Here is a 16,850-nt window from a genome sequence, read left to right as displayed (position 1 = left end):
ACGCTTCAGTAAACATAAACAGAATCATCAACAAATTAAGGGCAATTACTAAGGAGGCCAAAATGTTGCCACAGGAGATCATTTGGTCTCAGATTTTTAAATGATCCTTCTTACGGCTCAGTGTTAGCACATTAGCCTACACGTTGTTCCCACCAGGACTGCGACTCAAGTGTCATCATTGACCAGCGTGCCATATTCCAGGCCCAAAGCACAATTTACCACGCTGAATCCTGCTGTGAGAAAACCGTGCCATCATCTCACTGGATGCACAACCTATTATGGCAGTCGTTCAGCGCCTGGTCCCTAAATACTCATGTCATGCAAGAAGTCTGCAGTGCCATTATAATGATGGAGGACTGTAAATGACTGCACTGTTATTATAATAACAACATTTTGCTTTGTTTTGTTTTCAGAGAGAAACAATAGGGATGTTCATAAAAGTAACGAGTCAACATAAACCAACATTCATAACCAATTATACTACCACGATGCGATAAAAACAGGATATTTAATATTTAATAAAAAGTTTATATTTGTAATGGGAATAACGTGCATTGCTTAATCGTGCTGCACAATATAAATAACCTTCATTTAGAGAGTAAATAGGGTCAGTAGATAAACCTGTTGACTGTAAAATTCACAACTTGTATAAAAAAGTTGGAATAGATTGTCATGTGACCTCCAGCTTCACGTCGGATTGGCTGACAGGAGGACTGTTATTTACACACGAATGCCAGATCTTTTCAGCGGCATGTGAAAGTTAATTAGGTTGGAGAGATTGACAATTCTCGAAAAAGCGAACACTACTCAACTAAATTGCTTTCTGACAGATGCGCAGAGTTTGCAGAAAGGAGAAATTGAATTTATGGATGAAGTCCCCCGTGTTTGCCCGCTTACACCTCTAAAGCGTGGCCCGAACGCAAACCGCCCGCCAACAGCGATCGACCGACCTAAGGGGGTGTGAACGAGCTGTCATAGGCAGACATTTCGTAAGCGTTGATTTGGCAGATTGCGTCTCGTATGTGGTGGATATTTGGTTCCTAGATAAGGAGGACCGCGTCAACCCTATTGACTTGGTTCATATTGTGGGTACATCCAAGCCCGATAGCGCTAACCTACATTCAGATAGTGATCAATGCTAATTAAAGAGAGCAAGAGGCATGACTAATAAGAACAGTGGTCCGCATCGCTGTTTGTGTAATACTGAGTGTAAAGATAAAAAAGTGAACGCATGCTGCTGTCGGCACAGATCTGATATACTTTGCTTTGATGCGTCTTTACGAGCATGTTGTAAAGTTTGCAAGGCCTGCCATTGCGATTACGAGCAGTGTTAGTCACACTGTTCATGTTCGGCGCATTGTTTCAAAAGGTAAACACAACAGCGAGTCATAAGCCTAGTTTTCTCTTGTTACCAAAATTCAGATGGAGCCGTATAAAAAATATTAACATGAGATGGCAACACTACGATACTACAGTATGTTGGTACTAAAGAAATAGTTCCCAAACATTTCAACATTCTATCATGATTTACTAACCCTCACCCCATTCCAGATGTGTATCAATTTATCAAAAAAGTTAAGTTTTGTGTTCATTATTACATTTTATAATTATTTAAACAACAAGACAAAGAAGAACCAACAGGATTCAACATTATCAATGTGCCGCCATATCATTTGGATTACTTTATGTACAGTATGTGTGTGCTTTGAAGAGTTTCATCATATTCACCCCCATAATAAGAAGATAACATGAAGGCATTTTAATATAAATTTGTTTCTGTTCAACTAAAGAATAAGTTGTATACATCTGGGATGGCATCAGCATGAGTAAATTACGAGGGTATATTTGGGTGAACTATTCATTTAATTTAATTTAATTTAATGTAGTCCATGTGACATTTCCATATAAGTATTACTGCCGAAAAGTGTAAAAAAAAAATTGAACAAATAGTAAACATAAACTAAATGAGTACATACTCCGAAAAATAACATAATTGACAAAAATACTATTATTACCAGTCCAAACACCATGGAACTGTCATGGCTCACATCCATGTCATCAGGTATACAACATATAATATCATTAAATGTTTTTGTATGTAGAGCATTATTTGATAAATCAATCTTCCTGAATATTAGGTGACTCGTGATGTTACCTGGTACTCATTCGGCCAGAATGTGCTGACCGCCAGTTCCAATTGGTGCCATTGTCGCCCATGCGAGCCAGAGACGTTCCATACGGGGATGCCAAGTGGCCCACCGTTGACCCGCACATAAACGCGCAGCACCCCCGGGCTGTGGCCGTCTCTGCTGTACAGAAAGTAGCTGAACTGAACGCAATGCGTGTCATTTTCACTTAATGTCTGCAGCAGAAGCTGAGCCCTCTGCCCCGCTGCATGCTGGGAGGAGTTGACCATCATGTAGGAGCCTGCAGGAGAAAGACAACACAGTAACAGAATCAGTTAAAAGAAGGACAGAATGCATAACTATTTTCTCAAACAGTTGTCATCCTTGTGTAGGTAAAACATTTGTAGAAGGCTTTGGTGCATACTAGAGCACATCTCCATAAAAAGACAAGCGCGTACACTAAGCTCAGAGAGAATAACAGAGACTGAGAGGTGAAACCGAGCTTCTCTATGGAGCATATCTGTATATTACAGGCTCCTCTGAAACTTCTGTGTAGTTTTCCTGTTCCTACTTTTCAAAAGCTCTTGTTTGTCTATTTGTCTCTTTCTGTAGGGTATCTCCTCCCTTGGTGAATTCACAAAAGATGACAATTTTGGCATTACTCTCTCAATGCGGAGTGGAGAGAGCGAGAGAAAACACAGCACGGAATACCAAAAAGCCTTTTATGCTCTTTTTTTAGCCTTTGAGGCGTTCCGTCTCCATGGAGTGTGACGATTGTGAAAATTCTTTGTACAATGTTGGTATAGAGACAGGCACAAATATTAAATACAGGTAGAGGAAAGACCAGGGCTAGTTGTCACATTTGAAACTCCAGTCGGCCTTTCTAAGGGTGGGTTTAATTTTTTCAATTTCAATTTCTGTATAGCAGATACCATACAGCTATTGATAAAAACAGCTATTGAACATGACTGCAGTTATTGGCTGCCCAAGTAAAAGATACAGTTCACATTCTAAACACATTTTGACCTTTTCTGACAATATACCCAAAAATGCTACTTGCCAAGCGTGTGCACGGCCTCAGAACATTAAAGCTGAAATATAATATTTTGTGACAACTAGCCCCAATTTGTATGGTGGGGTTATATTATACACAAATATACACTCATGAGAATGGATCGTAAACTGTGATTCTTAGACCCTTTACTATTTGGGACAGCACAACCCAAACACCCTTCATTCTTTGGTCTATTGATCAAACCTGATGCGGCGGACGTTCAAGCTCCATATCAGAATAAGCTATTTTGTTTCAAATGTATAGGAATGTTTAAAGGAAAGTATATATACACCCTTAAATTGTTCTAAATCTGTATAAATCTATTCGTACTGATGAACACACAGAAAGATATTTGGAAAAATGCTTGAAACCAAACAGTTCTTGGCCAACATTGACTACCACAGTAGGAAATATTGCTTTATGCATTTCTTTGTTCTGTTGATTTTTTTAAGAATGTATGAAAGCAAACAGATGTGATCTGATTGGGCACTTTTGACTGCCATTGTAATTGTTCCCACTATGGTAGTCAATAGTGGCCAAGAACTGTGTGTTCAGACGTCCATCCATCCATTTTCTACCGCTTATCCGGGGCCGGGTCGCGGGGGCAGCAGTCTAAGCAGAGATGCCCAGACATCCCTCACCCTAGACACTTCCTCTAGCTCTTCCGGGGGGACACCGAGGCGTTCCCAGGCCAGCCGGGAGACATAGTCCCACCAGCATGTCCTAGGTCTTCCCCGGGGTCTTCCCCGGGGTCTCCTCCCGGTCGGACGGGCCCTGAACACCTTCCGGGGAAGGCGTCCAGTAGGCATCCGTAACAGATGCCCAAGCTACCTCAGCTGACCCCTCTCGATGTGGAGGAGCAGCGGCTCTACTCCGAGCTCCTCCCGGGTGACCGAGCTTCTCACCCTATCTCTAAGGGATCGCCCAGCCACCCTGCGGAGGAAGCTCATTTCAGCCACCTGTATCCGGGATCTTGTCCTTTCGGTCATGACCCAAAGCTCATGACCATAGGTGAGAGTAGGAACGTAGATTGACCGGTAAATTGAGAGCTTCGCCTTGCGGCTCAGCTCTTTCTTCACCACGACGGACCGGTACATCGACCGCATTACTGCAGAAGCTGCACCGATCCGTCCGTCTGTTCAGACGTATTCTTTCAAATATCTTTCTCTGTGTTCATCGGAACAAAGACATTTATACAGATTTGGAACAACTTCTTAACAGTACGAAATTAATGATCACAATGCTACTTAACATTTCTGAGACATGCCACCCCACATAGCATGTCAATCAAAAATATTACAAATCAGCTGCCCACCTGCATCCCAATCCAGCCCACCACCCCTCTCTTCCAAGGTCTCTCTGCTTATTTATTTGAAAAAGACAAGACAAGACAAGACCAGACGGTCCTGGTTGCCTTGGTATCAAAAGAGTTTTTCTACAGGCTGACAGAGCTCAGATTATCATAGAGATGGACTGAAAAACCTTCATTAAAAGTGCAAAGATATTTTCCTGGGCTGAAGGTTAACAGCTATGAATTATAAAGCAAAGAGAAGGGCCCTATAGTCAAGCTGAGATTCAGTCACGTCCGATACAATCCAGTGGGTGGGAGCTTGCGTTGTGGTGTTTTACAGCGGAGTCTTTCGTTTAAGGTGTTCTGTATTATTACAGGTAATGAAATATATGAATAAATGTTTCATGGAAGTGTGACTATGTGTGTGTGAAAATCCCGGCTCTCTTAAGGCATTGTGGATAATACGATTTCCGAAGGCTTCCTCGCATTGAGCACATCATACTGGGAGAAAGGATGGGGAAAGGTGGAAGACGGCTCTATCTGCATAGAAACACACATCATATTCCATAAAATATGGTCACAGCGAGAATGACATTAAAGTTCATACGGTACAGTATTCTCTTTGTCAGAAATACTAATTTGGCCATATTCCCTAAGCTTTACTCCATTTAGCTTCCTGTCTCACGAAGAAAAAAAAAACCCCCAGGGTGAGAAGATTACAGTCATCATATCAGTGTACACCCATAACAGATAGAGGAAAAAGTATGTATGCATTGTTTGAGACAGGCAGAACCAGAAGAAGATCAGTTCACCACCTATTCAGACATTGTATAACCAACACGTCCAAAAAGTGTAAAAAAACACACATTCTGACATTTGACAGCACACACCAGGACTCTCTCAAAGAGACACTGATTGAATTCACAGTGGAGAGTCTACGGGTTCATCATATCATATTGAATCTGAACCCAAACAAGAGAGCTGACCACATATCTCCGCCAAAGGGCCCGAAACCATCCGAGTACAGCTACAACCCCTGTGTTCCTGTTTCTCTCAGGGGTTCGAGCAGGGCACAGAGCTCTATATATTGGCGCTGACATTCTATTTTTCACCATCTTCGTCTCCTGTTTCAGAATCTAATATCCCAAAGCCAGTCTGAAATCTCAGAAAGCCAGGGCAGCCTCTACACCATGAGGAATACGGCATTCATTATACACAATTTCATTTCCTTAACACCACGAGATTGAAAAGAAATTCAAGGATAAATTCTGTAGGACTTACACTTTATATAGCTTTCGGGTACCAAAGAAAGTTATTTTGATCCGACTTTCAGTTTGTAAAAAGCGTGTCAATAGAAATGAACCAGCCAGATTCAAGAGGAATTCATACAAATTTTACAACGTGGCTAATTTAAATGCGTGAATACAAATGAACTAGTTTGTACGATGTGAATCATACAGAAAAGGATAAATGTGATAAAAAAGCATTAATAAAGGCCTAACTAAACACTCAACATCATTAGCTCCAAAGCCTAAAATAAAGAAATTGAAATGAGTTTCACATGAAATTCGTAAAAATACAGTATATTCCTTTTACATGTTGATGAATAAATTGGCTTTGGGTACACATTAGCTAAAGAAGACAAGCATGGAGTTTCATAAATTTAAAGAAATTGCATTCAGATTCAAACCGAGTGACAGAATAAACATTTATTTTTCTCTAAAGAAACTCTGCAATGACAGAACATAGACAGGTTTTTACAAACCTACCGTCATCGTCTGTCTATTCGACACTTAGTTCATTACAGTTGTCAAGGTCTTTCTACTAAACCCTACGAGCTACATCCTGTTTACTGTCAAACGTAGGAACTATCACAAATGTGTCACCTGTGAAAATGAAAATATAAGTGCAGACTAATTTTAGCTGAGAGATTATTTGAAGGAAAATAATTGGAGGAATGTTCAATATAGCCTTCTATCTCTCGAAGAAGAAAGGTTAGCTGTATAACAAAGCAACTCTCAAAAGAAAGCAGATAGTAAAAAAAATCTTGTAATACCATTCCCATGATTCACAGTAATTTGTTTCATTCATAAAGCAATCCAAATGTTTGGTAGTGAAATTTCAGAGATGATGTATCATGCTTTCTAGTTTATTAAAGACGATATTCAAAAATGTGTGCATTAGTGGTCATACATATTCAATTTGATCTATATATTACCTGGCAAGACACTAGTTGAATAGCTGTCTGTCAGCATAATATCCAAGAGAGCTCTGTGTTAAGAAAAAAATATGTTTGCCCTCTTTATTATTATTGACGTCAATGGTTTACCTATTCTCTAATTTCCTATACATCCGTATTTGCATTAACATGAAATCAACAAGCGATAAAACATCAAGAAAATGTACTTGTTATCGATATAAAATATACAAACCGAATTAAGGCTACAAAAAGTTATCATGTACCAAATACCAGACAAGGTTGTTTATGTGTACTTTCAAGGCATAATGTTAAAGGGAAACTAGGAATAGAACCTGCTGCTCAGCCGCTCAATAAGGTCAGACGTCCCTCTTGCCTTTTTGATATTTACACTGAGAGACATCTCCTGTTAACCTTTGACTATTCACCCTATCGCAGACACACTGTTACTCACCGCCCCAGACATGCTGTTCACATAACCTGAAATCAAGCATAAGGTGACCTTTGGAGAATTATGCCTCTAAGGCTGGTGAAATCTGATAAAGTCCCGCCCATTCACTGCCAACCCTCCCAAGGGCGCAGGAACATACATAACGAGATTTGAAGCGATCGAGCCTATCGTCATTCAACCTGCGCTGCAGCAAAACAGCCACTCACCAGCTCAAAGAGATGCTATCGCGGAGGAGAGAGAGATAGAGGAGGTAGAGAGTTTAGAAATGACCAAGGACAGAACTGATCTGTATAAGCGAGGAGTGGAGAGATGCAATCACTAAAAATGTATAATGGACTTGAAAGTTAAAGGTCCAGTGTGTAATATTTAGGAGGATCTATTGACCGAAATGCAATATAATATACATTACTATGTCTTATAAACAGACAAACTGCTCTACAGAGCGAGTATGTAAACATGTTATCTCTCCTATCGGCAAAGAAGCGAAAACTCAGGTTACTTCGGCTGAACCGACCATGCAGCTTGTAAGCATGGCAAGGAATGCAGTACTCGTTCCCGTATCTCAGGGAACCAAGGTTACGTAAGTAACAATGTACGTTCCCTACCGATACTTCACTCATACTGCGTAACAGGACGCCATGGGAAACCAATACAATACTGCCGTGTTACAAGAAGAACGATAACTCAAGTCTACCCTGGAACTAGGTTCGAGGGGCAAGCATGAGCAGGGCAGACCTGCTGAGTGAACAGGGCCAAGCTAGGAGGTGGCCGAGTCCAGCAATGACAGTGTGCCAAGTGCCAGTGACCGGCACAAATCTCCGCTATAAACGCACCTCTAGACCAAGCCAAGGATGATGCGATACCTCTAGTAGAGTGGGCTCTAACTCCCGTGGGGCCTAGAAGGCCCAAAGAAGAATATGCTAGCGCGATAGCCTCAACAATCCACTAAGAAGTCTCTGCTTTGTGACCGGGGACCCTCTGGTGCGTTCACCAAAGCAAAAATAGCTGTTCCAAGCGCCTGAAGGGGGCGGAATGCTCGATGTAAACCTTCAGTGCTCTGACAGGGCAGAGCAGGTTTAGCTCCTGGTCCTGCTTGGCGGGGTAGAGAGCACTTTCGGTACGTAGCCATGTCTCGATTTGAGGACCACCCTAGAGTCATCAGGCCCAAATTCAAGACAGGCAGGGCTCAAAGAGAGCGGCTGTAAATCGTCCATGCGTTTAACCGTTGCCAGCGCTAGCAGCAGAGCGTTTTTTAGTGTCAGGGAACAAAGGTCCACAGACCGCAGAGGTTCAAAGGGAAAGCTCTTTAGATCTCTCAACACATTGGGAAGATCCCATACAGGTATAGTAGAGGGGCGAGGAGGGCAGAGCCGCCTGGACCCCTTTAAGAAACAAACAACAAGGTTGTTCTTTCCCAGCGTTTAGCCACCTGGCGGGCAGGGGTTTGATTCCTGTGGTAAGAGGAAGATTGCTCTCTTTCTGACAAAGTTTGTGTTTTATAGTTTGTTCCAGCTAACAAAGGGTTACAGAGCAAGCGCTAGAACGGGCCCAACACTTACAACATGACATAAAAACACCCGGAACAGAACGGGGTGCTTGGGAGCTGAAAACAGCTTCTTAGGATGGAGGTCCAGCCGCGGCGAGAGCTGGCTCCTTCCTCTTCCTCACCTGAGTCTCAGCGCGGAGCCGGCTTAGGCCGAGTAGACGAGGACTTGGAGCCTGGTCGTTTCGGCGGGAAGTGTTTCACGGCCTGCAAAGAATTCACCGCAGCCGTGAAGCGTTCCGCGAAGCTCTCCACCGCAGGTCGAAGAGTCTCCATCAGATCCTTCTTACATCATTCATATTCAATCCACAATGTAAGACTTTCTACAAAAAGTAAATGATGACAACGTCTTGTGTCATTTCCATGCTAACAGTGACAACTGTCTTTCCCCCTAGAGACACAATTACTGTGCAAGAGTGCGTGCTGAAATGAACACAACAAATGAATATTTAATCCCAAATTAATATTTCAAAACCTTTTGTGTAATGACATTCCTTCATCCCTTCAAACTGGTTTTCAAACATATTCAAGACATTCAAATAAAAACACAGTTTGTCTAGTAGGGTTGGGTGATACATGGAATCTTAATTTGTTGGTATATAAAATTATGGAATATCGTAAATGCCTAAATTTGCACAAACAGTAACTCATTACCAAAATGGTTACAGAAAGTGACACACGTGTAAAAACAGACTGGATGATGGGAATGGATGATGAATTGGGTCCTAAAAAGAATGCAAAATCTTCAAATAAACATGTTTTTACTGCATATTCCAATAATTCCAATCAAAACAAATTAATGTTATAACATACATCAAATAAAAAAAGTGTTTCCATCTTTGTTGCAACAGTTTTGGAAGGTCTTTTAACTGTTCTGAAATGAAAGTATCTCTGTGTACAAGTCATTGAGGATTTTGGGTGATGAGTGTTTGGCACAAAGGTGTTCATCTGGGTTCAGATTTGGATTTTATTGTCATGTTGGGATAGAAAAGGGATCCTGCCCAAACTGTTGCTATAAAATTAGAAGCAAATTCTCTAGAATATACTCATTAAGATTTCGGTTCACGGAAATGAAAACATTAGAAAGGGGCATCCCAATACTTTTGTCCATAGTGTATATAGCGCATAAAAATTTGGAAAAATATTTAGATTAATTGTGATAAATATGATCAATATAAATTGTATATTACAATATGCAAATGAGAAAATCTACTTTATTTAAAGTAGTATCAAAGCAAAACACAAGTTATATACACAGTAAATCGTTTTGACATCTTGTGCATCAAAATCTATTTGCCATCACAATGCAAGTAGCCCAGGTAATTTGTTCCATCATAAACTTCATTAAATAATGCCTCTCTATCGTCAAATTAAATGCCTCATTAGTTCGATGGAGAAACATTTAATTAGAATTCATTTATAGGCTATGTTTTTGTATCGAAATGCAATTACCACAGGTCCTCTTAATGTACTGGTACGCTGAGCATGACTATTTGAGGACGTTATTTCTTGGAAGGACCCCAATAGACGGAATATTCAATTTATTAATCACAGCCAATAAAAGTCCAGGTGGTCTAAGACAATATTTGTCATGCCCAATTTGAGTTTTCAACAAAATCTAAATCCCTTGCTCTCATGGACTTTTGTAAATTTCCTCTGTCTGCGATCTAATGCTACTTTTAAAACGATTCTCAAGAAAGTTGTGTTCTGTGACACAAAATCAAAGCACAAACAGTGTATGTGTTTCGCATTAAAACTGTCTGGACTGTATAAAAGCATGTGAAATAATCAAAAAGACCCAAGAGCACCGTTTAACGGTGTGAAACCGCCTTAACGGCAAATATCTATTTTCTATCTCTACCATGAAAGTCATTGCAGCATCTCATGACAAGTGTCCTATTCCTGCGTGTGACAAGTGTGACTTTATCTGTACTCTTCACCATTTGATTTGTGTCGTTCCCTTATCCTCTCATTTGTCAGATCACATGATGCCTACACATCCATCAATACAGTTTGCCTAGTAATAAATATGTTTTTGGTCACCTTGTTTTTCTTATCTTACATTAATCCTGCAGTTGGGCACTAGGTGTGGCAGATAAGCCTATAAATCTCTTTTATGATACCAGTAGTTTTATTTCACTGTAACAATATGTATATAAAATGTAGCTATTTAATTGATCACATGGCTTTCTGGAATGTTTGATTTTGATTGGCCCATTGCAGCATTCTGTGATCAAATATTTTTCATATCATCACACGCAAAAATGTATTATCAATATTTCACGGCAACTGATTTCCTACATTAGTTATTCTAGTTTCATATCGTGTGTAGCATTCTGTTGTGTCTACTTACATAATAAAGCAATTGTAGCTGCAATTAATATTTCATGTCTACTTATTTATTTATTTCCTAAACAGCATTATAGTAAGTGTGATAATGTCCAGTCGGCAATTACTGTTAGAACAAACTGCATGGTTGGGGAAAAACTTCAAACAAATGTTTTCACATCGCTATTCTTCTAAGTCTTGTTATATAACCGGGCAAATATCTAAATAAAGCCTGTTTGGCTGCGTTTTCACATATTAATCTGTCAGCGGAGGCATATTAAAAATAAATTTCCTGCTTGAGAGCTTAGAAATGAAAGAAAGAACACTCGACTTGAAGTTGCGCCTCGGAGGGAGCTAACTGAGATCTGTATTCCCAATTCAGCCCCTCGATTCCTCTCGGCACATACAAAACCTCCTAAACCAAACAAGGCGCAGCTTCGCAGGTTAAGCCACTGGCAGAGATCCAGATGTTTAAATTGGGAATGAGAGGGCCGGGCTGCAATTACTTCTGTCTCTCCGGGGACAAAACACATACAGGCTTCAGGTGACCCAAAGAAAGAGAAAGACAAGTTCATATTATCTGGTGCCTTGGGAGCGAAGCTAAACAGCGAGAGGAAAGAAAAAGTTATAACAACAAACAAAATAACAACTTCGATAAGGAATCAATGACAGTGGAAACCGAGCTAAGCCGAGTTTACTAGTGGCCTCTGGAGCTGGGGGAGATAAGCCCGTATCAGAGGTCCCTGTATCTGTTGCCAGAGATGTTGGGAAAAATCATACTCCTTTCGAAAAGGACTGCAAAGGGGACTGCGGCATAGTCTGCACAGTGTTTTTTGTATGTATCAGCTATTCAATTACGAGAAGACCTCATTTGTCAAATTCTCATCTGATGGATACAGCAGAGAGCTGAGAGGAACATAATGCCAATGAAGAAACACAATAGTCTGCTTTTAGTTCCTCCAAAAATGAAAACTCTGTCATCATTTACTCATCCTAGAAGTTGTTTCAAACAAGTATTCGTTTTTTTCCATGAAACAAGAAAAAACTTTATTTCAAGTGTTCTGAAGTCATGTGATAGTCTAGGGACCATTCTGACCGGCAAGTCATTCGAAAGCCGAGGCCCAATTACTGAGAAGGCATGGTCAACTCAGCATAGAGCTAATGCATTCAGATTCAGAAGCACAAAGCAAATAGAAAGTGATATTCTTCTCAATATTTCACACATAAAAAAATCCTTAACCTTTAAAACAATGTACATGTGAGCAAAAACTTGGAAGAATTCTTCCTTCAAACAATAGTTAAAAGCATCTGTATTGCTGGTGTGGTGCTTTCAATAACCACCTGACCGGAGTAGGGGAGAGACATATGCGTACCAACACAGTTTTGTTACTGTTTGCAAACTTCCTCATTTAATTTGCACTATTTGGGGCAGCGGCTCATTGGGACCCAAGAGGAACAAACAGCGCTGCAGGGGTGTCAGAAATGAGCATCACTGGGAGGGAACTTTTTTGCTTACCTTATAACAACAGCGGCCCAACACTGATCTCCCAGTGCACCTTTCAAAGAGCCCTTGGGGCAGAGAACCAAAAGGATGGTCGAAATCTGGGCTGACTTGTACGGCACCGCTGACACTGGCACGTGCTAAATATAAACTCAGGTCCTGAAGTCAGGGGACATCTTTCATCTAGCTAAACAATGCCTAACTAAGCCATGGTTCCATCCCAGTGGTCATCCCTTTTTGCCCTTTCAGGCCCCTGAATGCTCACTAGGCATTATTTATTAAAGAAAAAACGACAAATTTACAAGTTATCCTCAGTCATGAGGGACCGCTGAAGCTCAGCATTGCAGTCTTTTAATTATGTAGCTTGAGGCAACTATTGGCGGAATCAAAATCAATAGTGATAAATCAGCGTAATAAGGTATTCAACAAAAATCGCCTTTAATGCGCCAGCTGCTGTTTCCTCTCCTTCCTGTGCCTGAAAGAAGGATAAAATAACAAAATGTTGAAGGAACACATCATTTAATTATAGTTTTGAAGGGAGTACATATCGACAGCGACCCAAACGGCAAACAAAGGAATTTGACAGATGATGATGTGGGCATGTCCAGCGACTCGATAAAATTGAAAAGGTTCACAACGCATTAAAGGGATTAACAAATTAATGAAAATTCTGTCATCATTTACTCACCTTCTTGTCATTTCAAACCCGTATGACTTTCTGTCCAACACAAAAGATGCTTTGAAGAATGTTGGTAACCAAACAATGCCAGATACTCATTGACTTGCTTTGGTTTTGTGTCCATGCAATAGAAGTGAATGAGTTCCACCGCTGTTCGATTACAAACATTCTTCTTTTGTTTGGCAGAAATTCTGAGTTATTTAAAATGAGTAATTTTTCTCCACCAATAGCATTCGATTATGATGCTATTAGGATGACATGGCCACAAACAATCTACATCAACCTAAAGACCCCGAGTGAAAAAACTGTCAATGTAAACAGGGTATTATAACTGTGCTTGTTGATTCTGTCTCTATATCATTGTATCAACAATTAAAACCAGACGTCTTCATCCACAGTTCCATCACCCACCCACAATAATAATCCTCAAGCAAGATTCGGAAACACATTTCAGCATAAGATTTAAAGGTAAACAGCACATTGGGGGTTTAAAGTGTCCAACAGAAATTTGGCATGCGTGTCTGCAACACTGAATCAAACGGAAGCACTTAAGTCTGTAAAATCCTGGGCGTGTACCTTGTACACAACAAACCGCGTGTAAGTCGGCTGGAGTGAGCAGGCCGGTAACCAAAACACCACCGGAGGGGCCTTTAGACCCTGATGGATGGACGCCAAACCGAGCTGTCGCAAAGATGACATAAATCTTGCACAGCTAGCGGTGGGCCGCAGATCACAAGGTGCGAAGGTGAGCGGCAGACGAGCTGGCACGGGAAGAGATGGGGTTTTTTTGTGTGCTGAAGAGTTTAACGTGTCTGTGATTACCTGTCAATCCCTGGGCTCAGCCAGGAGTGCTCAGTCTCAATTAGACACACTCATCACCCTGACAGGCCGCATACTCTCAGCATTGATGCCGGGCTGGAGACCAGACAGACGGCTCAGACGGCGACTCAAAAAATATAGGACTTGCTGCAAAAGAACCTGTGACGCTGTTTGTTTAACCTCACTTAACTAAGGTTTCGAAATCTAGACTGTGTCATTAATCAGAGCTGTTAAGAGAGGGTATACGTTCAGAAAAAAACTGGATAGCTACTTATACCTAAACATTTAAAAAAATCTATTTAACCATAATAAATATTTCTAAATATATGGTTGTGATTCATCAAAGCATGGTTTAATTAAAAGAAATTCAGTTAATGGTTAAAGCTGTGAGTAAGAAAAATTTAATATAATAACTTTTCTTTAATGTTTTTGTCTTAATCTGTTTAGATATTCACAAACAAGCAAAAATATTGAAGAAACACATTGTTGCTGCATAATATCTAAAAATACTTTTCTACTCAGCTTATATCACTAGGCTGCTTTAAGGGATAGTTCACCCAAAAATCTGTAGAACACAAAAGAAGATATTTTAAAGAATGTTGGTAATCAAACAGCACCGAGCCCCACTGACTCTATTGCATGGATATAAAACCACTAAAACTCTTCTCAAAATATGTTATGTTGTGTTCAAAGAAAGAGTCATACAGGTACACAAGTGGTACACAAGTTTTGAATTTTCAGTGAGTTTCAACAAAGTCTGTTTAGGGTCGTGCCACTCGGTGGCCATCTTTGCAACGTGCCTCCGAGCAATTATTACGCAATTCAAACAAGATGTGTATGGAATACTGAATACTACAATCGCAGGCTAAAATCCAAATTAAACGACATATTTAAAAACAACATTGAAAAATGACGTAAACTGTACCATAAGGTTTGTTTCCTATGATCAAACTGCACTTACTACACATGCACAAAGCTTCGCTATGGCAGCCATATTGAGCGTTGCATTCCTCCCCATTCATTTCAAAAGCAGTGACGCATCTTATTAATAATAATATATTTGGTTTCAACCAATGTTGGCTTTAAAAAAACGTAAAAATGATAAACAAACGGCCTGTCAGGATGATGCCACGTCATTCATCTTTACCTGTTGTTTTTTCTATACATATTCTTTACATAACCAATGGGAATAAAGCAGCAGGTTGAAATCTCACTCAAATGTTGCAAGTAAAGAAATTTCGAAATGTCTCGTCCATTTCTCTCATTTTTCTCAGGCGCTCTGCAGTACCAGAGCTCTGCAGATGGTGTTTTTGTTTAAACTCTGATGTTTCTGTAAATTATTTTTTGGCCTTTTTGAACTACGCCTCCATCTAACATTGCAAACTCGACCATGCCAAAAGATCAAACTGCGACTGAATCCCACCTGCATCTTAATACTCCACACACAGGTCCAGCTGGAGACCTCCATGTGATCTAAACATATGGTGCAGAGGAAAGACTAAATATCCGTCTCATTCTCCAAGTCTTGCACGATACAGCTCAGCACTAGTCCCAGGGTGTCTCATGGGAATTAATTAGAGAGTCTGGGTATGACAGGCTACATGCAGTGCTGTATGAAAGCAGCTTCCTCTGTTAGGTGTCAAATGCAAAACACTGCAACACAAGCATGGGACACCAACAGTAACCTCTCCATCCTCGCTGAAAGAATGAGACCAAAGTTAGCAAAACACAAAACAGCCATTGTACTACAGTTAATGCTTTAAGGTGGTACATAAGGGTCAGTTTTACACAACAGATAGATAGATCGGACTATGTTTAACGTAAATATACATTTGTGTGCCGTACTTGATACCAAATTCCGTAAAAGTTGATCAAGTGAAAATAAAATGAGACTACAAAGTAAAGGCCCCAAAATTGAGCCCTGAGGGACGGCGGTAGTGACTCAACACTATCAGACCTGCATCCTCTATTGCAACAAACTGTCTGTGACCGGTCAAATAAATCTAAACAAGTTAAAGGGTGCAAGAAATACCAAAAACTCTTTTAATGTGATTAGGTAAAAGAGTGTGATCTATGGTGTCGTCACTTATGTCTAGGAGAATAAGAAAAGAGGGAGATCCAGCATCAGAGGCCAAAAGTAAGTTGTTGGTCACTTTAACTGGGGCTGTTTCAGCATTATAATATTGACTGTAGTTGCTCAAAAAGATTATTAACAGAAAGTTGATTATGCAATTTTGAAGCTACAGCTCGATCTAAGATTTTGGCCAGGAAAGGAAGATTTTTACGTAGTGAAAGTTCATATTGTACCTTGTCAACAACATATCCAAAATGAGATTTGTAGCGGTTTGGTTTCAGTTGTAGGTTATGTTTCATGAGAATCTAGACACTGGCTTATGCAATGAAATACGGTTTCCCAGAGAGAGCCCCTGTGAAAAAAACTACAGCGTTGTTCAGTCCATATATAATCCACCGCTGTCAGCAAAACCATACGCAAGCACCTTCACTTATCATTATGAAAGGACGATAAATCAACTGAACGTCACCTCCGCTCCAAACCACTTTACCCTGACGCCATTTTGTATCCCGTGAGTAAGCTTTAAACCAAATTAAACTATATTGATTATTTTAGTGTCGCTTCTTCACGTAACATGCGAATGCAAGCATAGCACTTTGTCTAAACCTGCAGAAATAGCATACTGCAAAATATGGATAGTTTATCATGTCTGGATTCATAAGGACATTATGAAGTAGATGGGCAGATTGTGCCTTGCAGGAATTTTTTCGGGAGCTCAAAGATCAAGGATCGCAGAGATCAAGGGGGACGGAAAAGGAAAGAGAGAGTTAGGTAGAAAAAGGAGAAG

General features: G+C 40.4%; 1 protein-coding gene across 1 annotated transcript in view; it reads right to left on the bottom strand.

Moving 5' to 3' along the window:
• The window catches only part of ptprub (protein tyrosine phosphatase receptor type Ub), a 171,825-nt gene that overhangs the window by 80,706 nt on the left and 74,269 nt on the right, over positions 1-16,850 (bottom strand). Inside the window, exon 3 of the mRNA XM_079470498.1 lies at positions 2,156-2,427. Coding sequence (XP_079326624.1) covers positions 2,156-2,427 — 272 coding nt within the window. The remainder of the gene's footprint in view (positions 1-2,155; positions 2,428-16,850) is intronic.

Source organism: Barbatula barbatula (genome assembly GCF_947034865.1).
Source record: "Barbatula barbatula genome assembly, chromosome: 12".
NCBI classification, from domain to species: Eukaryota; Metazoa; Chordata; class Actinopteri; order Cypriniformes; family Nemacheilidae; genus Barbatula; species Barbatula barbatula.
The sequence above is the reverse complement of the archived record's forward strand: the minus strand, read 5'-3'. Positions and strand labels throughout refer to the sequence as shown.